General features: G+C 37.2%; 1 protein-coding gene across 11 annotated transcripts in view; it reads left to right on the top strand.

Moving 5' to 3' along the window:
- NEK11 (NIMA related kinase 11) overlaps positions 1–21,764 on the top strand; it is a 288,025-nt gene that overhangs the window by 84,002 nt on the left and 182,259 nt on the right. For all 11 annotated transcript variants that reach the window (XM_058729881.1, XM_058729887.1, XM_058729882.1 and 8 more), the window contains exons 5-6: positions 2,309–2,373; positions 3,579–3,705. In XM_058729881.1, the coding sequence (XP_058585864.1) occupies positions 2,309–2,373; positions 3,579–3,705 (192 nt within the window). The remainder of the gene's footprint in view (positions 1–2,308; positions 2,374–3,578; positions 3,706–21,764) is intronic.

Consider the following 21,764-nt stretch of genomic DNA (forward strand, 5'->3'; position numbering starts at 1 on the left):
GTTTGAGACTTCGTGAAGGCTGGTCTTGTTCCAGTATCTAAGAAGTAGTCCTTCAAGGTTTCCAAAACCCAGCCTCATCTTTGTGAATATACTTAAAGCTCTACTTAGTTTTTAACCTCTTAGCAGCCACCTTCTCCTTACTGTCTTCCCCTAACAATTTAGGATTCAGTAAGTGCCTCAAGGGTAAAAGCCTTGCAGAATGTCACTCACTTCTCTTTTGTTCCCTTTTTTACTGGAAAATTTCCCCCTCAAGTCCTAGCTGCCTTGGTAGATTTGAACTGTAATTTTTGTCTTCTAAGCCAAGGGAAGGTGCTGCAAGCTCTAGCCTAGAGCATTCTGCTTGTGTCAACTGCCCTGAGAGGAACACACAATCTCAAGTGTTGGGCTCACCTCACAGCATTTCCGTTTTCTCCAGGGTCTGGCTCCTCAGGTGCTGACTGCCTAAGTTTGCCTTAGCTGATCTCCGATGTCTTCAAAGACCTGTTGTTGTTTTTAAATTTTACTCAGATTTTGCATTGTTTAAATTTTTCAGTGTTCTCTGTACAGCCATGGAAAGTGGGAGACTTAGTGTTAAAGTTACTCCATCATAGCTGAAGCTGAGGTTTTATTTTTGAGTTTTTAATTTCAATCACATTTTTTTCCCCTAGAAATTGTATCTGGTTGTTTTTCTTTTTTTCTTTTTCTTTTTTAAAATGTTTATTTATTTATTTTGAGGGAGAGAGAGACAGAGAGAGAGAGAGAGAGTGAGCATGAGTGGGGAGGGGCAGAGGGATACAGAGAGAGAGAATCCCAAGCAGGATCTGCACACAGAGCCAAACATGGAGTTTAAACTCAGAAACTGAGAACATGTCCCAAACCAAAACCAAGAGTTGGACTCTTAACTGACTTAGCCACCCAGGCGCCCCTCTATCTGGTTGTTTTTCAAATCAGCATCATCTTTTTCTGGATAGTATCCCATTTCTATTTTATGTTTTCTATTCCTTTCTTTATGATCTTAATCTCTTAAAATAAACTTATTTCAGAGTTTGAATCCTTCTGGCTTATCTGAAAATCTCAGAGGTATAATTTTAGTGTGTGTTATCTGCTGACTCTTAGTTTGCATTTGCTTCTGGTAGATGCCCCAAGAGAGTATAAGCAGCTGAGAACCAATTTTTATGTTAATTTCTTGGCTTGGGATTTCTGAAGCCATACAGCTATTGCATATTTGAATCCCAAATGTGAGTGAGCAGAGAGGTATGGTTACAGAAAAAAAAGAGAGAGATTTTTTTTCTTTTTTTTTTTTTTTACCACTCAGAGTTCAGACCTGTACAGATAAACTTTTTTGTCATTTTGTTTACTTGTGAGTCAGTGTTTCTTGGGTCATCCTTTCAGTTAAGGTACAAACCACTAATGGGTCTCCACATTACATGGACTCAAGGTCTTGGCTCTTATTTCTATGAGGCCATTAAAACTGGCCCATTGGTTGCTGACCTTAGCACACCCCCTGGGGCAGCTGAGAAATCGTACCTACTGCCCACTCGGATTTTCAGTATTCTTTTTGTATAAAGCCTCAGGAATTTGTTTCATTTTCTTGTAGGCTCGGCTGTGCATATGTGAAGATATTTGTACACTTTATGACTCGTTCTTAGGTGTTTCTTAGGTAAATGTTTTCAAGTTGTCTAGTTCTTCATAATTCCGGAAACAAAAGTCTTAACTGACATAATTTATATTGCTAGCTTATACAGTCAGACTTAATAAATGTTATCTATTATTAAATATCACCATCAGCATTATTATTTCCACAAACACATAAAACCTGAACATTTTGATTTAATACATATAATAGTTTATATATATATATATAATATTTCTAGAATATGAAACTATTATATGTTCTACAAAAATATGTTATATGTAAGTATAACATATAGTATGTAATAGATTATCTATAGTAGATTGCAAAACTTTATGATAACTGGTCTGTCCACTAAGTGTATGGCTAGTACATACAGTACTATGTATATCAGCTACAGAAACACAATAAAATTTGAAACACAGTGAACTATTGAAAGAGTTTAAACCACATCACTCTTCTCCCAACTACAAGTTCTGCTCACTTAAAAAATGTTTTTTAAACTCTTATTTCCTTAGGGGAACTAGAAAATGCTGAGGATTTGTAGCTTTTAAGCATTGAAAGACATATCTTTGGGAATATGTATTTATGTGTGAATCACTTCACATATACCTACATATATTATTTATGTTAGAAATAAAAAATTTTATATTTTACATGAAATTCGATATCTTGGTTTTTTTTGCCTTTTTGTAGGAGGATACTTCATCGAGACTTGAAATCAAAGAATATATTTCTGAAAAATAATCTGCTTAAAATTGGTAAGATTTTTTAAAATATGTATTCCAGAAACATGGGAGAGTATATTCTAGATGTTATCAATAAATATATCACATTGAAGTATATCGTATCTAGAAGTGTTAGAGTAATTTCTGGCTTATTTTTAACTTCTCAAACTTTTGTTTTTTCTTGTTTGAGGCCAAAAGTCCCAATTATTTTGTTTCCAAGTATCTGATGTAAATTGAAGTGTAAGACATTTGCTATGTACTTGATAATTGAACTAATAATTTTTGAGTTTCTTACTCCATGCCAGGCACTTTGCAAGTAGTTGACTTGTTTTACTAGTTTGATTAATTAGTACAGGTTTTCCACTTATTTTATCACAAGCAACTGGCAGTTATCACAGATAATTAAAATGTTGATATAATAGATTTGTTAATTTTTAGTTCTTCAGAACGATGCTTCCATTCATAATGGTTACTGGATTGTTTAATATTCCTGTCAGATGTTCTTAGAAAGGGAAAGCATAAAAGCATGTAACTAGTTAGGTGAGTAAAGAGAAGCTAATAGATTCAAACTTTTATAGTCGTGTTCTTCAAAAGTCTCAGGTCTTTTATATGAAATTTTTTCTTTATTGCAAATGAAGAACAAACACTCCCCCCTCAGGTGCAATTGCAGAGCATTATATTCAGCCCTTCCAGAATAATTTTGTTTGTTTGTTATTTCAGACATGAAATAGCTTTTTGTTTCAAGTTGCTGGTTCTCCATAATTCCAGAAATAAAAAGTTTTAGCTTTTCTGGCTCAAAGTCTTATTTCTCCTATAAGGCCTATGTTTTGTGTTTATGTGTTTTTTTTTAATGTTTATTTCTTTTTGAGAGACAGAGAGGGACAGAATGTGAGCAGGGGAGGGGCAGAGAGTGGGAGACACAGAATCCGAAGCAGGCTCCACGCTCCCAGCTGTCAGCACAGAGTCCGACACGGGGCTGGAACTCACAAACCGTGAGATCATGATCTGAGCCAAAGTCAGACACTTAACTGACTGAGCCACCCAGGCACCCCTAAGGCTATGTTTTTTAAAACTATTCACCAGCATTGTGTGATTTAAAAGATATTATTTTTCTTCTCTTTTCCTTTAAAACGGTATGAGTCATTGCATATTTAAAATTGTCAAATTAGACAGTTGTTAATTTCCAGGCTGGTTTTCATTGTTTTAAAGTATTTGTAAAAATTAATTTTTATTTCAAGGGGATTTTGGAGTTTCTCGACTCCTAATGGGATCCTGTGATCTAGCCACCACTTTAACTGGAACTCCTCATTACATGAGTCCAGAGGCTCTGAAACACCAAGGTTACAACACAAAGTCGGACATCTGGTGAGTGGGCAGTGGGCTAGTCTTAATGACGTATACATCTGCTGCACTGAGAGAACAATGCATTTTGGTTTTAGGCTCATTTACTTGCTACATCCACTCACTGTATTTTTGAAGTATGAGTCATTCTTTGACCAGAGTAAAGGAGAGTTTTTTTGGATTTCGAAGTTGCTATTTTCATTATATTAATTTTAGAAATTCTCTTTATTTACAGGTTAATTGGTTAGTTTGGATTTTTTTCTTCTTGAACCACAAGGGAAAGTTCTTAATGTATCATAAACATTAAATGTTGATAGATTTCTGCTAGCCTATTATATAAAGTAGTTATAATCCTAAACACTGTGCTTTATTTTATTTAAGATTAGCTTCCACTTCTATGAAGAATGTACAGCTTTATTTTTTTTCTTCTTGTTGCATATAAGAATTTTTACTGAAGATACTAGCTTTTAAGAATAAATGTAAATTAAAAAATGTCTGGGTTTTCAATGATAGATGCATCTGAGATTTCTCCATTTATATGTGCTCTTGTACCAAAGGAATCTCTCATTCTTTGTCATGGAACCAGTCAAATCTCAGTACAGAAGCCTCGTGGAAAATTGTATTCTATTGTTAGCAATAGATCCTATTTAGGGAAAATCTCTTCTCTTTGAAGAGGAATCATATAATTTTCAGCTTGTTAAGGGTTGAAAGGACAATCTAGTTGAGAGCCTGTTAATTAAGTAAATAATTATTGTATGCAAATCAACTTAAGTACTTCTGAGCTTTCAAAGATGAGCAGTGTGAAAGATTATGTCTACTTCATTCTTCTAAAGAAGATAAAGTAGAAAGTTACCTTTCCTGCAGCTAGGGAAAAGAAGGCACAACAGTGGATATGACTTTGGATTTTCACAAGGGTCATTACTCGTGTTCTTGTTCTGGTGCCTCCCAAGTGGGAGAGAACACTGTCAACATTAGGTCTGGCTATGGCAGATAGCCATCCATCCTGTCCCTTCAGTTCATTCTTGTGATTATTCATTTCTACATTCTTCAGTGGTTTTTATTTTTTCATTGTTAGCCCGTTTCTACCCTGATGGTCTTTTCCAATTTACCTACCATCTTTCCTCTATCATAACCTTCCCCTAATACTCTCCTCCCAAAACAAACACAAAATAAACAAAAACCACAAAGGTATGTTCCAGGGAATGAATTTCTTTAGATTTTGCTTTATCGAGCATCTACTACTAGATGCCCCTTAGGAAGTCTTCTTGCTCTTTTTTGAGTAGCTTTCTTCAGTTCGAGAAGATCAATCTTGGGCTTTGGATTGGATTTGGGTTGCATATTTACAACTCTCTTTGCACTTAATTTTGTTTATTATTTGGACATTTAAAAATAGGTTCAAATCTATAATTTCTTCATAATTAAAATTACATGGTACGTCAGGAAGATGTTACATCCTCTCATTTGAATTAAGAATAAATTAATTTATGAAGCCCATTGCTAAGCCTTTGGAATTACATGTAGCAAGAAGGCTGGCTCTTTTGGTCGGGTATCTACATTTGCTTGCCGAATCAGATGTATGTCTCCTCAGAAACTTGGGCAACAGGACCCACAGACGGAAGAGTAAAAAGCACACAGTTCTTTTGGTCTTCATTGGGTCTATTGTAGTTATTTTTTTACAATCTGCTCTTAGGGGCATCTGGGTGGCTCAGTCAGTTAAGCATCTGACTCTTGACTTCAGCTAAGGTCATGATCTCATGGTTCATGAGTTTGAGCCCCACATCCAGCTCTGTGCTGACAGCAGGGACCCTGCTTGGGATTCTCTCTCTCTCTCTGCCTTTCCCCCACTCACACTGTGTTTCTCAAAGTAAATAAACATTAAAAAAAAAAACCCTGCTCCTAATATTGCAAAAGAATTATAGGAATATCAGTATTGCATAAAGAATTATAGGAATATTCCTAATATGGGAATTATAGGAATATCATAAAGAATATAGGAATTATCAAGAATATCAGAATTACAGGCTATAGAATAATAAGAATAGTATTGCTATAATGTTTTAAGCTTATAAAAATGGTATTTGTCTCAGACAAAACTTAAAAAAACCTAAAACCTCCCAAATATAAAAATGCAGGAGAATTTTAATGTATTTTTTGTGAGCATTAGGTCAGCTCTCCTTGCAGATATTATTAACTATTCAGCAAGTACAAGCTAAGGACTTATCATCACCCTGACCCCAAATAACCACCTTATTATGAATTTGGTAATTACCTTAGTTGTATCTGAATCAAAACAGGCTTATCTGGTAATGAAATTTCTATTGCCAAACCTAAAGTGGAAAGAATAACAGAGAACTATTAATTATAATGGCATATACATAAGTGTGATGAGTAATCTTTGGGAGACACTCAGAAAAAATAGATTGAATGGGGTTGAGAATTTGTTTTCCAAATCTCAGTGTGTAGCATATGTTTACTGTGGAATATTTTCTTATAATTGGAAATACTTGTGAATAATTGACAGGTGTTTTGTTTTAACACTAATAGCTGTACTTATGATATCTATAATACTTAATGAAGAATTGGTATACTACTAATTATATTTCATCTGTTAATGTTTGCCCGTTGTAACCTTATCCTCTTTCTGCAATCTGTTAAACCTTTTGGGATTCAATTATTTATAGCAATCAAGTACAGAGAAGTCTCTCTCTTAAAAGTGGGTGAGGTTCCAAAAGTTTATAAACACTGGAAGGTTAGGATAATTAGGTTCATTGAGAACAGTACTTTGAACCCTGCTGATTTGTATAAGCAGTTGCTGAACACTTCTCCCCCACAGAAAAAATATAATATAGGAGTTGGGTTCCTAGGGCAGCTCTTTAAACTGATTTAGACTTTGAATAGTTAGAATTTATTGTTTTGGTAGGAGAAACAAATAAAGGACAATACTATTGGAATAATGGTTCTATAATTAAACAGAAAAGAAACAGAATATTTCATTGTTGGACTTATCTCTCTTGTGAAAGGCAACCAGATGGCTCTTTAATCTTGTGCCCCTATGTTCTTTGGACAATTTTAGTGGAGGGAATGATGGTGGGCATAGTAGGGGTATCAGAGTGTAATGCGAAGCTCTCAGGATTTTGCTCAGAGATCTGCTCCAAGGGTTGGCTGCTTAAGAGACATGGTAGGAGTCTAGTTCACACTCTAAGTCAGACTTTAGTGATGTTGGGCAGAAATGTCAGACAAGGCTTAGCTACAGGTAGAAGAAAACAAAGAACTGGCACCTGCCTGATCTACCAGAACTAAGAAAGTATCCTCATAGGAGAGTGTTCCCAAACTAGACAGGGAAAGGGGCCAGGGTGGAGAACGACTCTGTTTTCTGGTGAAGGATTGAGGAAAGCAAGGCCAACTTGGCAGCAGTGCGTGTAGCTAATGTGGGGCCTGCAAGTAGCTGGCAGCCAACAGCTCCATCTTGGTGAAGGAAGCTCTGGAGCAAGAGAGCCCATTTCTCTCACCTTCCCATGGTCTGAGAAATTCTTGTGTGGATTTAGAACTAAGCTGTTAGGCAAGGAATGCCTTCCTAGGGAGTGACAACTGGTGTCATTATTTTCATCCAACAGAAGCTAAGTAGGAAAACATTTCAGTCAAGTGCAGTAGATTTGGATATTAATATCTGCTTTCAATGACTAGCATGAAATGACTGATATAAAATCTGGAGATAATATCCAGCCTGGTCATTTTTACTAAAGGTCATAATACAACCGCAGCAACAGAACCAAAATTGTCTATAGAGTGCTTACTCTGTGATTGACAGTTAATGTGCTAAGCACTTTATCCAAATAAATGTATTTGTCACTACAAAAAAAAAATCATACAGTTTATAATTTTACAACCTGCTTTTTTTTCACTTAGCAAAAGGAAATATTGCTCTGCATTAACAAAATATATCTACATATCATTTAAATGTTTGCATAGTATTCTATACTTGGATACAATCATTTTTTCAACCAGTAATGTTTATTAAGCATTATTTAATGTTTTCTTTGAAGATTTTATCTTTGTTTTTGTATTTAAGCATTTTTAGGGTGCAGTGTATATGGGTGTGGATTTGCATTTATCCTACTTTGAGTCAGTTGAGCCTCTTGGACATATAGATTGATGTATTTCCTCAGATTTGAAAAGTTTTCAGCCATTATTTCTTTGTGTATTTTTTCTTCTCTTTTCTCTCTCTCCTTGCCTTCTGGTACTCCCATTATGCATATGTTGGTGTGCTTCATGGTCTCCCACACTTCTCTAAGGCTTTATTCATTTTTCTTAATTTTTCTCTGTGCTCTTCAGATTGTATAATATCTGTCTATCTATCTTCAAGTTCATTGATTCTTCTGCTAGTTAAAGTCTACTGTTGAGCCCCTGTAGCGAATTTTTTTCTTTCAGTTATGATACGTTTCAACTACAGAATTTCTATTTGGTGCTTTTTTTTTTAATATAATTTCTTATCTCTTTACAGATATTCTTCATTTGGTGTCACATTTATATCATACTCTACTTATTTAAACATGGTTTCTTTTAGTTCTTTGAACATATTTATGATGTTGATTGGAAGTCTTTGTCTGTTGAATCTGATATCCGAGACCTCTCAGTTAGTTTCTATTTCCTGCTTTCCCTCTCTGTATATGGATATTTTCCTTTGCATATCTCATTATTAGTGAAAACTGAACATTTTAGATAATGCATTGTATCAACTCTGAATATTTATTCTTCGTATCCTCCCACCTCTCTGAGGCTTGCTATTGTTTGCCTCTCTTTTTTTTTTTTTCTACGTTTATTTATTTATTTTGAGAGACACAGCATGAGAGTGCATGAGTGGGGGAGGGGCAGAAGGAGAGGGAGAGAGAGAGAATCACCAGCAGGCTCTGCGGTGTCAACATGGAGCCCAGCATGGGACTTGGTCCCATGAACTGTGAGATCATGGCCTGAGTCAATATCAAGAGTTGTGTGCTCAAGCAACTGAGCCACCCAGGTGCCCTGCTATTGTTTGCTTCCTTATTCACTTAGTGACATACCTGATTATTCTACTGAAACCTATTTCCCTTCCAATGTGAAACCTCTAGTGTCATTCCTCAAAGAGTATAGCCTTGGGCACGTGTGCAGTGAGCATTGGGATGACCGTGGTTTTAGAAAGGCTCTCTGTCCCTTTCCCTATCTCTCTGTTGAGCTGTTTCTGCTGGTATTACACCCGGTTGTTAGCCTTAACTAATTGCCAGCTCATTGCTCTATTATTTTCAACAATGCCTTGAGGTTGCTCTCCAGTCTGTTCCAATTAAATTTGAGCCTCTTTGCAGATGTAGTTTTTGAGGCCAGTCTTTCAGGTTTGAAATTTGGATATTTTTAACTATCTCTTTCCCTGATTTTCTCTGGTGAAGTAGCTTATTGTGCTCATGAAACTGCCAATCTCCTCTTAATTGCTTGCCACCAAAATCTTCATCATTTCTGAGAGTGGAGTTTAGGCTTAAATTTCCTACACTCTGTTCCAAATAAAATCAGTCCCTTTGGGGAGAGCTTCTGAACCCTCTCTTATTATGGCCTGTCTTAGCCCTAGGCAAAATATCTGAGCACTGCTCAGGAGATGGAGGTAGGGACATGGCCCACTTTTCTTAGAGTGACACTCCAGCTTATGAGCAGGGTACTGGCCAGGGGCAGTAGCCTCTCTTCTTGGCTTGCCTCTTCTGGGGTGGAACCTCTACCCTGTGAGCAAAGGTGATCAGGGCACCCCAGTATTCTCTGCCTGCTGTTCCTGGGGTAGAGCCCCCATTCTACTAGTAGGAACTAGGTAGAGGAAAGGAGCCCTTAATGTCTTGGTTACACTCACCTGGCATTTAATCTGTATGACAAAGCTGGGGAGATGAGAAATGCCAGAAGCTTGTTCCTCCTGGAGAGATATCCAAGCCCATGACTGGTTTCTGGAGGAAGGGGGAACCCCATCTTCTTGGCCACACTTGCTCAGAGTGAAATTTTTGTCACATTAAGCTGAGGGAGTGGCTAAGTGCCACAAACTCTTGTTTTTACAGAGACTTAATAGATTTTTTTGAATAAATGTCTCCTCATTTACAGTATGCCCTTAAGACAATTTTCAGTGACATTAAATTGTTGGGGGTTTTTGGTAATTTTCACTAGTTACGGCTGTTTTGCTAAGGAGCAGGTCTGCTGAGCTCCTCATGATGCCACCACTTTGGAACTGTTCTCCCCAAGGCCTTACTGTTGGAATTAAAGATTTTTATTTATCTGTTTCCTCTGTTAAACAGTGTTAAAAAATAGACTGGAGCAGGGAGAGGCTGGTGGAGCCTAAAGAAGGGAGATAGGCAGGCCTTGTATTAATTTCATATATTCCGTACTCCTAATGCTCTGTCCATCTTAAAAGACCCTATGGAAACTACCAGAGATGATTAAAGCAGTTGGAGCACAGCCATTCCATCAAAATGTGAAGCGGTGCAGGCTGTTGCCGTATCCAGCCTTTATGGAGCGGCTGAGTGAATAACAATCGGCAATGGAGGAATACTTGAATCATCATTTCCATTGCCAATCCACCTTCTCACCCCAACTTTGAACACTGCCCATGTTCATTTCCCAAACTTTATAGTTTATATGGAATCTGTGATCATGACCCCAAGAGTAGCTAAAGATGGAAAAGAAAAACACATTTCCCTTTCATTTTCTCCTCAACCACACTGTAATCTCCCTGTCCTCTTCTCTCCCCTTGCTGTTGCTTCCATCTTCTGTTCTTCCATTGGCCAAATTTTTATGGTGTGGAGGACATAGGACCACCACACAGGAGGAAGAGCAGATGATCTTCTTTCAAACATTGTGCTCAATGCTGGAAGAAAGTAATTAAAAAGAGCTGGTATGTACAAGACGAAATTCACCCAAACTTTACTTCTAAATTTTTGTGAGTTTTCCTGCAAACATGATAGTATATTTGGATGATAGGGTGGAAAGAATACATTCACCTTTGCTTTTACATATTCTTTTGAGGGGTGCCTGGATGGCTCAGTCAGTTAAACGTTTGACTTCGGCTCAGGTCATGATCTCGTGGTTCACAAGTTTAGGCCCCACATCAGGCTCTGTGCTGACAGCTCGGAGCCTGGAGCCTGCTTCAGATTCTGTGTCTCCCTCTCTCTGCCTCTGCCACACTCATGCTCTTTCTCTCTCGCAAAAATAAATAAGCATTAAAAAAATTAAATATTCTTTTGAAAATTCAGTTCCTCAGACACCTTAGCTACATTTCAAGTGCTCAGTGGCCACATGTGGCTACTGGTTATTGTGTACAGAAACATAGAATATTTCTGACATTACAAAAAATTGTATTGGACAGTCCTGGAATATTCTGCTCCAGACCCTTTAGGGGTTACCCTGGGATTTTCTTGCATTCATGCAGCTTTTGGATTGGGCAGATCCCCTAATACTTTCAGAAGCTATTCTTGAATGGGTCTACTGTGCTTTTCAGTAAGTAATTTGGGGCCATTTTGAAGTTCTTCTGTTATGGGGTCCTTCAATTGCTCCATTGATTCCCTCTGCTTCTTCTCACAAAGATGCCGATACTGTGCAGGTCACATGGTGGCTGTGGTTTCTCTCCACTTCCTTGTATTTCTAGGTTTCAAGGGACACCTTGCCACCTAACTTTGTTGAAAATGTTGGTCAACATTTCAAAAATGGTTTTGCTATCTAGCTGCTCTGCTTTCCATGTGAATTTAAGGAAGATGCAGAAACTATGCTTCTGATGTAGTTGCCACTTTTCCCCAAATATTCAGAATCAAAATTTAAACAAAATCCCTGGGTGATTTGTATGCGTCTTAAAGCTCAGGGAGAACTAATAGAGGTTCTGGGATATGTTAGGCCCTTATAAAATGGTTGCTATATAATACTGCTTCTGAAGTATTAGTTTAAGGAGTCCAGTGTCTTTCATTTTATTTAGATAAAGTTTATATTGATATTCAACTCCACCTCAGTACACATGTTCATTTAGGATACAACATACTAAAGCAAATCCCACTATTCTTTTATTAAATTTATATTACTCTCTATTCAACTGCTTAAATTATGTATACTCTTTCTTTCTTTCTTTCTTTCTTTCTTTCTTTCTTTCTTTCTTTCTTTCTTTCTTTCTTTCTTTCTTTCTTTCTTTCTTTTAGAGAGAGAGATAGAGAAAGCACAAGTCTGGGAGAGGGGCAGAAAGCGAGGGAGAGAAAGAATCATTTTTTTTAATTTTATTTTTTATTTTTAAAAATTTACATCTGTTTAGTTAGCACATGGTGCAACAGTGATTTCAGGAGTAGAGTCCTTAGTGCCCTTACCCATTTAGCCCATCCCCCCCTCCCACAGCCCCTCCAGTAACCCTCAGTTTGTTCTCCAGATTTATGAGTCTCTTTTGTTTTGTACCCCTCCCTGTTCTTATATTGTTTTTGTTACCTTTCCCTTATGTTCATCTGTTTTGTCTCTTAAAGTCCTCATATGAGTGAAGTAATACGATCTTTGTCTTTCTCTGACTGACTAATTTCACTTAGCATAATACCCTCCAGTTCCATGCACGTAGTTGCAAATGGCAAGATTTCATTCTTTTTGATTGTCGAGTAATACTCCATTGTATATATATACACCACGTCTTCTTTATCCATTCATCCATGGATGGACATTTGGGCTCTTTCCATACTTTGGCTGTTGTTGATAGTGCTGCTATAAACATGGGGGTGCATGTGTCCCTTTGAAACACCACACCTGTATCCCATGGATAAATGCCTAGTAGTGCAATTGCTGTGTCTTAGGGTAGTTCTACTTTTAGTTTTTTGAGGACTAAAAATACTGTTTTCCAGAGTGGCTGCACCAATTTGGATTCCCACCAGCAGAGCAAAAGAGGATTTCTCCGCATCCTCGCCAACATCTGTTGTTGCCTGAGTTGTTAATGTTAGCCATTGTGACAGGTGTAAGGTGGTATCTCATTGTGGTTTTGATTTGTATTTCCCTGATGATAAGTGATGTGGAGCATTTTTTCACATGTCGGTTGGCCATCTGGATGTCTTCTGTGGAGAAGTGTCTATCCATGTTTTTGCCCATTTCCTCACTGGATTCTTTGTTTTTTGGGTGTTGAGTTTGATAAGTTCTTTATTGATTTTGGATACTAACCCTTTATCTGATATGTCATTTGCAAATATCTTCTCCCATTCTGTCAGTTGCCTTTTAGTTTCGCTGATTGTTTCCTTCCCTGTGCAGAAGCTTTTTGTTTTGATGAGGTCCCAGTAGTTCATTTTTGCTTTTGTTTCCCTTGCCTCCGGAGACATGTTGAGTAAGAAGTTGCTGCGGCCAAGATCAAAGAGGTTTTTTCCTGCTTTCTCCTCAAGGAATGTGATGGCTTCCTGTCTTACATTGAGGTCTTTCATCCATTTTGAGTTATTTTTGTGTATGGTGTAAGAAAGTGGTCCAGGTTCATTCTTCTGCATGTCTCTGTCCAGTTTTCCCAGTACCACTTGCTGAAGAGACTGTCTTTATTCCTTCCTTTGGATATTCTTGTCTGCTTTGTCAAAGATTAGTTGGCCATACATTTGTGGATCCATTTCTGGGTTCTCTATTCTGTTCCATTAATCTGAGTGTCTGTTCTTGTGCCAGTACCATAATGTCTTGATGATTACAGCTTTGTGTATAGCTTAAAGTCTGGGATTATGATGCCTCTCACTTTGGTTTTCTTTTTCAAGATTGCTTTGGCTATTCGGGGTCTTTTCTGGTTCCATACAAGTTTTAGGATTATTTGTTCTAGCTCTGTGAAGAATGCTGGTGTTATTTTGATAGGGATTGCATTGCCTATGTAGATTGCTTTGGATAGTATTGACATTTTAAAAATATTTGTTCTACCTATCCAGGAGCATGGAATCTCTTTCCCTTTCTTTGTGTCTTCTTCAATTTCTTTCATAAGCTTTCTATAGTTTTCAGTTTATAGATTTTTCACTTTTTTGATTAGATTTTTTCCTGGTATTTTATGGGTTTTGATGCAATGTAAATGAGATCGATTCCTTGATTTTTCTTTCTGTTGCTTCATTGTTGGTGTATAGGAATGCAACCAATTTCTGTGCGTTGATTTTATATCCTGCAACTTTGCTGAATTCATGAATCAATTCTAGCAGTTTTTTGGTGGAATCTTTTGGGTTTTCCATATAGAGTGTCATGTCATTTGCGAAGAGTGAAAGTTTGACCTCCTCCTGGCCGATTTGGATGCCTTTTATTTCTTTGTATTTCTGATTGCAGAGGCTAAGACTTCCAAAACTATGTTGAATAACAGTGGCGAGAGTGGACATCCCTGTCTTATTACTGACCTCAGGGGGATAGCTCTCAGTTTTTCCCCATTGAGGATGATATTAGCATTGGGTCGTTCATATATGGCTTTTATGATCTTGAGGTATGCTCTTTCTATCCCTACTTTCATGAGGGTTTTTATCAAGAAAGGATGCTGTCAAATGCTTTCTCTGCATCTGTTGAGAGGATCCTATGGTTGTTGTCCTTTCTATTATTGATGTGATGAATCACGTTAATTGTTTTGCAGATATTGAACCAGCCCTCCATCCCAGGTATAAATCCCACTTGGTCGTGGCAAATAATTTTTGTAATGTATTTGTGGATCCAGTTGGCTAATATCTTCTTGAGGATTTTTGTATCCGTGTTCATCAGGGAAATTGGTCTATAGTTCTCCTTTTTAGTGGGGTCTCTGTCTGTTTTTGGAATCAAGGTTATGTTAGCTTCATAGAAAGAGTTTGGAAGTTTTCCTTCCATTTCTATTTTTTGGAACAGTTTCAAGAGAATAGGTTTTAACTCTTCCTTAAATGTTTCGTAGAATTAGCCTGGAAAGCCATCTGGCCCTGGACTCTTGTTTTTTGGCAGATTTTTGATTACTAATTCAATTTCCTTACTGGCTATAGGTCTGTTCAAATTTTCTATTTCTTCCTGTTTTAGTTTTGGAAGTCTATATGTTTCTAGGAATTTGTCCATTTCTTCCAGATTGCCCTTTTTATTGGCATATAATTGCTCATGATATTCTCTTATTATTGTTTTTATTTCTGCTGTGTTGATTGTGATCTCTCCTCTTTCATTCTTGATTTTATTTATTTGGGTCCTTTCCTTTTTCTTCTTGATCAAACTGGCTAGTGGTTGGTCAATTTTGTTAATTCTTTCAAAGAACCAGCTTCTGGTTTCATTGATCTGTTCTGTTTTTTTGGTTTCGATAGCATTAATTTCTGCTCTAATCTTTATTATTTCCTGTCTTTGGGTTTCATTTGCTGTTCTTTTTTCAGCTCCTTAAGGCATAAGGTTAGGTTGTATATCTGAGATCTTTCTTGCTTCTTTAAGAAGGCCTGGATTGCTATATACTTTCCTCTTATGACCACCTTTGCTGCGTCCCAGAGGTTTTGGGTTGTGGTGTTATCATTTTCATTGACTTCCATATACTTTTAATTTCCTCTTTAACTGCTTGGCTAGTGCATTCATTCTTTAGTAGGATGTTCTTCAGTCTCCAAGTATTTGTTACCTTTACAAATTTTTTCTTGTGGTTGATTTCGAGTTTCATAGCATTGTGGTCTGAAAATATGCACAGTATGATCTCAACCTCTTTGTACTTACTTAGGACTGATTTGTGTCCCAGTGTATGGTCTATTCTGGAGAATGTTCCATGTGCACTGGAGAAGAATGTATATTCTGTGGTTTCAGGGTGTAATGTTCTGAATATATCTGTTAAGTCCATCTGGTCCAGTGTGTCATTCCAAGCCATTGTTTCCTTGTGGATTTTTTGATTAGATGATCTATCCATTGCTGTGAGTGGGGTGTTGAAGTCTCCTACTATTATGGTATTACTATCGATGAATGTCTTTATGTTTGTGATTAATTGATTTATATATTTGGGTGCTTGCACATTTGGTGCCTAAATGTTTACAATTGTTAGGTCTTCTTGGTGGATAGACCCCTTGATTATGATATAATGCCCTTCTGCATCTCTTGATACAGTCCTTATATTAAAGTCTAGATTGTCTGATATAAGTATGGCTACTCCAGCTTTCTTTTGTTGACCATTAACATGATAGATGGTTCTTCATCCCCTTATTTTCAATCTGAAGGTGTCTTTATGTCTGAAGTGGGTCTCTTGTAAACAGCATCTAGATGGATCTTGTTTTCTTATCCATTCTGTTACCCTATGTCTTTTGATTGGAGCATTGAGTCCATTGACGTTTAGAGTGAGTACTGAAAGATAGGAATTTATTGCTGTAATGATGCTTGTAGAGTTGGAGTTTCTGGTGGTGTTCTATGGTCCTTTCTAATCTTTGTTGCTTTTGGTATTTATATATATATATATACATACATATATATATGTATATGTATACACATATATATATATATGTATATATATATATATATTTTTTTTTTTCATCTTTTCTCCCCTCAGAGAGTTCCCCTTAAAATTTCTTGCAGGGCTGGTTTAGTGGTCACAAACTGCTTTAAGTTCTGTTTGTCTGGGAAACTTTTTATCTCTCTTTCTATTTTGAATGACAGCCTTGCTAGATAAAGAATTCTTGGCTGCAGGGGCACCTGGGTGGCTCAGTTGGTTGAGCGTCCAACTTCGGCTCAGGTCATGATGTCACAGTTCGTGAGTTTGAGCCCCGCGTCGGGCTCTGTGCTGACAGCTCATAGCCTGGAGCCTGTTTCAGATTCTGTGTTCTCCTCTCTCTCTGCCCCTCCCCACTCATGCTCTGTCTCTCTGTCTTAAAAATAAATAAAACATTAAAAAAATTTAAAAAAAAGAATTCTTGCCTGCATATCTTTCTGATTCAGCACACTGAATATATCCTGCCACTCCTTTCTGGCCTTCCAAGTTTCTGTGGATAGGTCTGCTGTGGGAGAGAGAATCTTAAGCAGGCTCCATGCCCAGCATGGAGCTCAGTGTGGGGGTGGACCCCAGGACTGTGAGATCATGACTTGAGCTGAAATCCAAAGTTGGACGCTCAAATGACTGAGCCACCTAGGCGCCCCTGTGTACTCTTTTCTAGATGGATATCAGGGTGATCATCAATTATGTAAAATAAAAATATCTAAAAGATCAGTAAAGCTGCCCCAACCAGAGTCATGCATTGCTATGGTGGGATAGGTTTCTGTTTGCAGAGTCTGGACAGATTTCAAAGGGTAAGTTTAGTTCCTTGAGACAAGACAACATCTGAGTTTCATTTGCAATTCATTATCAACCTGTGCTCCTGAAATCCTTTGGGTAGTTCTGGTCAAGCTGGACAGATGGTGAGTTTATGGAGTTCAGGTGTAATTTGCTTCACATGCACCTGATCCCAGATTTCCCTTTCACTGCTAAATTTCCTCCTTCAGGGATTTATTTGCTTACTTCTTCACAGTTAGCTATATTTTGGGGGGAAAAAAAGGAATACAAATCATAGACTTCTAAATAAAATGCATCTTCTTTTTTTCAACTTGCCCTCTACTTTCCCCTCAACCACCTCCTCACTGCCAGATTTAAGACTGGGAGTCAAGTAAGATAAACATCTTCAAAAAGGATGGAATTGATGAGTTCAAGATTATATAATTATTCCCATTAGAAATGTTTAGCTGGAAATTGGAAAAAAATTAAAACCATAGGTACATAGATGTATAGTTACTAGAATAAAATGTACATATAGTAGATAAATTTTAACTTGTAACAGGATAGGTATGCCTGGGTGGCTCAGTCAGTTGGGCATCTGACTTCAATTCAGGTCGTGATCTCATGGTTTGTGAGTTGAACCCCACATTGGGCTCTGTGCTGACAGAACAGAGCCTGGAGCCTGCTTTGGATCCCCTCTCTCCCTCTCTCTCTGCCCCTCCCTGCTTGTGGTCTCCCTCTCTCTCTCTCTCTGTCAAAATGAATAAACTTAAAAAAAAAAAAACTTGTAACAGGATAATCAAAAATCTTTTGCCCAAAGTGTCCTGGTGGTGTCTGTAATCAGATTATATCTATTGCAGGCAGGTGCCCAGGGACCAGGGAAGGTCCCTTTCTACAAGTCACTCTTCCATGTGCTCAAGTGCAAGTAAATCTCACTAGATCAAAATGAGACAGGTAAATGGAAAACAGAATGCCTTTAGTGAAGCTGAGAGGATTTCCAAGAAAGAGAATAGTCTTGTATCAAAATTAATTGATTACTAAGTTAGTCTCTACATCTAATTGTTCTATAGTCTGTTTAGCCAGATAATTCCACAGCTTTTTATAACCCTAGTATATCCATCAAATGTGGCTTTGGTAGAGTTATGTCTCCATAAAAGTAGAGTTTGACTTCATTATCGACTTATTGTACTTAATAGACCACTAACTCCCTTTCCATGAGAAGCAACAGAAAAACAAAAGCCAAACTTGCCTACCTTGCTTTCCTTTTGCCAAAGAGGGTCTCATTGTTTGTGTCCCCTATATTTGCCATGGTCTGATGCCCTGCATGGCTTGGATGCCATGGCTTGGATGCCCTGCATTGGATGCTATGGCTTGGATGCCCTGCATGGCCCTGCAGGCCTCCCTAGGGATCCCTGAAGATGACTTATGGTTCCAGGTAGAACCCAAAGTAAGCTTGGGAAATCAGCCCCTGCCTGAAGGTCTTCCGTTGGTTTAGCCATGATTTCCAAGTCAAAAGAGCCCTTAATGATCAGAAATACAGCATTGAGAGGCAGGATGGCATAGACTTCATGTCTCTAGAACCAGACAAACTGTGTTGCAATCCCAGTTCCACCAGCTACTCAATATGGAAACATTAACAATTGACCTAATCTTGTGGTTTCCTCATCTGAAGAATGGGAGTGATAATAATAGTTTCTGCTTCATTAGGAATGTTCTGAGAATGATTAAATGAGTTAATATATGTAAGGAATATAGAACAGGGCCTAATTTATAGTAAACACTATTAAAATTTCAGCTAGTATTTTTTTCTTTTTTTAAAATTTTTTTTAACGTTTATTCATTTTAGAGACAGAAAGAGACAGAACATGAATGGGGGAAGGTCAGAGAGAGAGGGAGACACAGAATGTGAATCAGTCTCCAGGCTCTGAGCTGTCAGTACAAAGCCCGATGCGGGGCTTGAACTCATGGACCGCGAGATCATGACCTGAGCCGAAGTCGGTCGCCCAACCGACTGAGCCACCCAGGCGCCCCTCAACTAGTATTTTTCTGATTACAATTATTATTGTTGCCACTTGTATTATTGATAGAGGTAATATAATAGTCTGCTCCCAAGTCAGCTCAAAATGTCCTGTGTCAGAGATTGTTGCTCTCATCCAGCCCTTTCAACCTATCAGAGCCAGGAGAGATTATCTGGCTTTGTTGTGCTTTTAACCCAAGGCCTGAAGAAGACTGTGAGCCCACAGGAGGAGCTGAATTAAATCCTCAGAAGAGTATGTGGGCGCTGAGTGATTGATAGCCTTCTACACTTAGACCTATGAGTTTCATTCCTTTTTTCAGTGTTAAAATGACTACATGTACATTAGATTACATAGCAGAGTGTATGTAGTTAGTGTAAATTTTTTAGAAAACATTTTAAAGATATATTGAATGAGAACAATACCAATACCAAACAAGTTCATCTAATATGGCACCTTTCTGGGCAAATTACTTCCTTTCTCTGAGTTTTGGGTTTCTCACTGATACAATGAGAGTTTAGAATTAGCAAATCTTGGTAGACCTGTAGCTCTACTATTTTAAACATTCTCAAGGTTCAAATTAGACTCTTCTTTGGGGAAAATAAGTCAGCATATTGGGGCAGAGTTTATAACACACAAATATTTTACACATATCCACCCAAATAAAAGTATTTGATTCAATTTGATGATTATATTTTACTAGTAATGTGTAGCCTTCCCCTCTCTTTTTGTTAAGAAAACTTTTCTCAGAGTGTAACAAGTACTGACTTGATATTGTCTTTTTCATTTTCACCAATTCTTACGGTCAAAGCGAATAGTGGTGCTGCACTGTGCTTTTCATTTGCATTTTCTCTGATGACTGATGATGTCAAACGTCTCATGATTTGGGGCCATTTAGCGTCTCTTCAGGTCGTTTGTCCATTTTTCCATTGGGTTCTCTCCTTTTTCTTATTGATTGGTAGGAGTTGTAATTAATAAATTAATGAACTTTAACCAGTTCTGGATACCAGTCTTTGATGAATATTTGAGCTGCAATGTCTTCTCCTACTCTGTTTCTTCCTTTTCACTCTCTTAGTGGTGTCTTTTCATGAACAGAAGTTCCTAATTATAATGGAGTCCATTTTATCAGTGCATAACATTACTGCCAGTGTTTTTTTATGTTTTGTTTAGGAAGTCTTTGCCTACCCCCAGATCAGGAAGATAGTCTCCTGTTTTTTTTTTAAAAGCTTTATGATCTTATTTTTCATAGTAAAAATTGGTGATTTTTGTGCATGTGTCTGGTGTGAGATAGTAGTCCACATATATTACTTTCCATATGTGTATTCAGTTGGCCCAGCATAATTTGTTAAAAGGATCATTTTTTTTTTCTTTACCATAGTGCAGTTTGTCTTTGCATTAGTCAAGTGACTGAATTTGTGTGGATCTGTTTTTGAGCCCTCTGTTTCATTCCATGGTCTATTTTTTCTTCTTTGCTAATATCACATTTTCATAAGTAATGTAACTTTATAATGAATCTTGGTATTTGATAATATAAGACCTCCAATGTACCATGTCTATCTTTGTCCCTTTGCATTTCCATGTAAGTTTTAGAATCAGTTTGTCAATTCCCACAAAAAGTCTGCTAGGATTTTGATTGATATTGCATTGAGTCTATAGGTCATTCTGGGAAAAATCGACATCTTCATTATTTTGACTCCTCCAAACCACACATGTGGATCTCTCCCCCTCCACCCTGCCCCCCCTTTTTAGGCTCTTAAATTTCTCTTAGCAATGTATTGTGGTTTACAGTGTAGGGTGTATATCTTTCATTGGATTTATTCCTAGGTATTTGACACTGCATGATGTTAATGTAAATGGCATTATGCATTTCGTTTTTTAAATGTTTGTCACAGGCTTATTGAAATGACCTTTTATGTACATAACCATGTTGACATGCTAATGACAGTTTAATATATTTTTCTAATCTTTATATATATAATTTTTACTGTCTGATAGTCTTTTTAATTGAAACATTATACATTTACATTTAACATAATTACTGTATATTTGTATTTTTATTTGTCATTTTATACACACACACACACACACACACTTTCATTTAACTTTTTCTGGCCTTATTGTTCTGAATAGCACTTTCATTACAATATTGAATAGAAGTAGTGATAGTAGGCATACTTATCTTGTTCTCAATGTCAAAATAAAGGCATAAACTTTCAATATGTATTTATATATACATATCACATCTTCTTTAGCTATTCATCAGTCCATGGATACTTGAGCCCTCTCTATACTTTGACTTACTGTTGACAATGCTGCTCTAAATATTTGGGTGCAAGTACCCCTTCAAATATGCAATTTTGTATCCTTTGGGTAAATACCTAGTAGTACAATTGCTGTATCATAGGATAGTTCTTTTTTTAACTTTTCTGGGGAGGCTCCATGTTGTTTTCTAGACTGGCTACACCAGTTTGCATTCACACCAGCAGTACAAGAGGGTTCCCCTTTCTCTGCATCCTCACCAACACCTGTTGTTTCTTGTGTTGTCAATTTTAGCCATTCTGACAGGTGTGACCCTCCCTGCATTCCTTGTTTCTGCCTGGAATCATTTTTCTTCAAGTTGAAGAATTCCATTTTGGGATTGTTTTTAGTGCTATCCTGCTGGCAACGAATTCTCTTAATTTTTGATTGTCTAAAAATGTCTTTATTTCACATTTATTGAAGGAAATTTTTCCTAGTATAGAAACCTAAATATGTGCTACATTATTTAATAATCTTATGGATGGGTACAAAATTAATTTTCATAGTTTATAATATTTACATTGATCTTGGTGTTCTAGTCACTATCATGGGTTTTTTCCTAATATCCTCGTTCTTTCTGGCATTCTGTAATAAAAATAGTCTAGAATGTG

Source organism: Neofelis nebulosa, chromosome 5, assembly GCF_028018385.1.
Source record: "Neofelis nebulosa isolate mNeoNeb1 chromosome 5, mNeoNeb1.pri, whole genome shotgun sequence".
NCBI classification, from domain to species: Eukaryota; Metazoa; Chordata; class Mammalia; order Carnivora; family Felidae; genus Neofelis; species Neofelis nebulosa.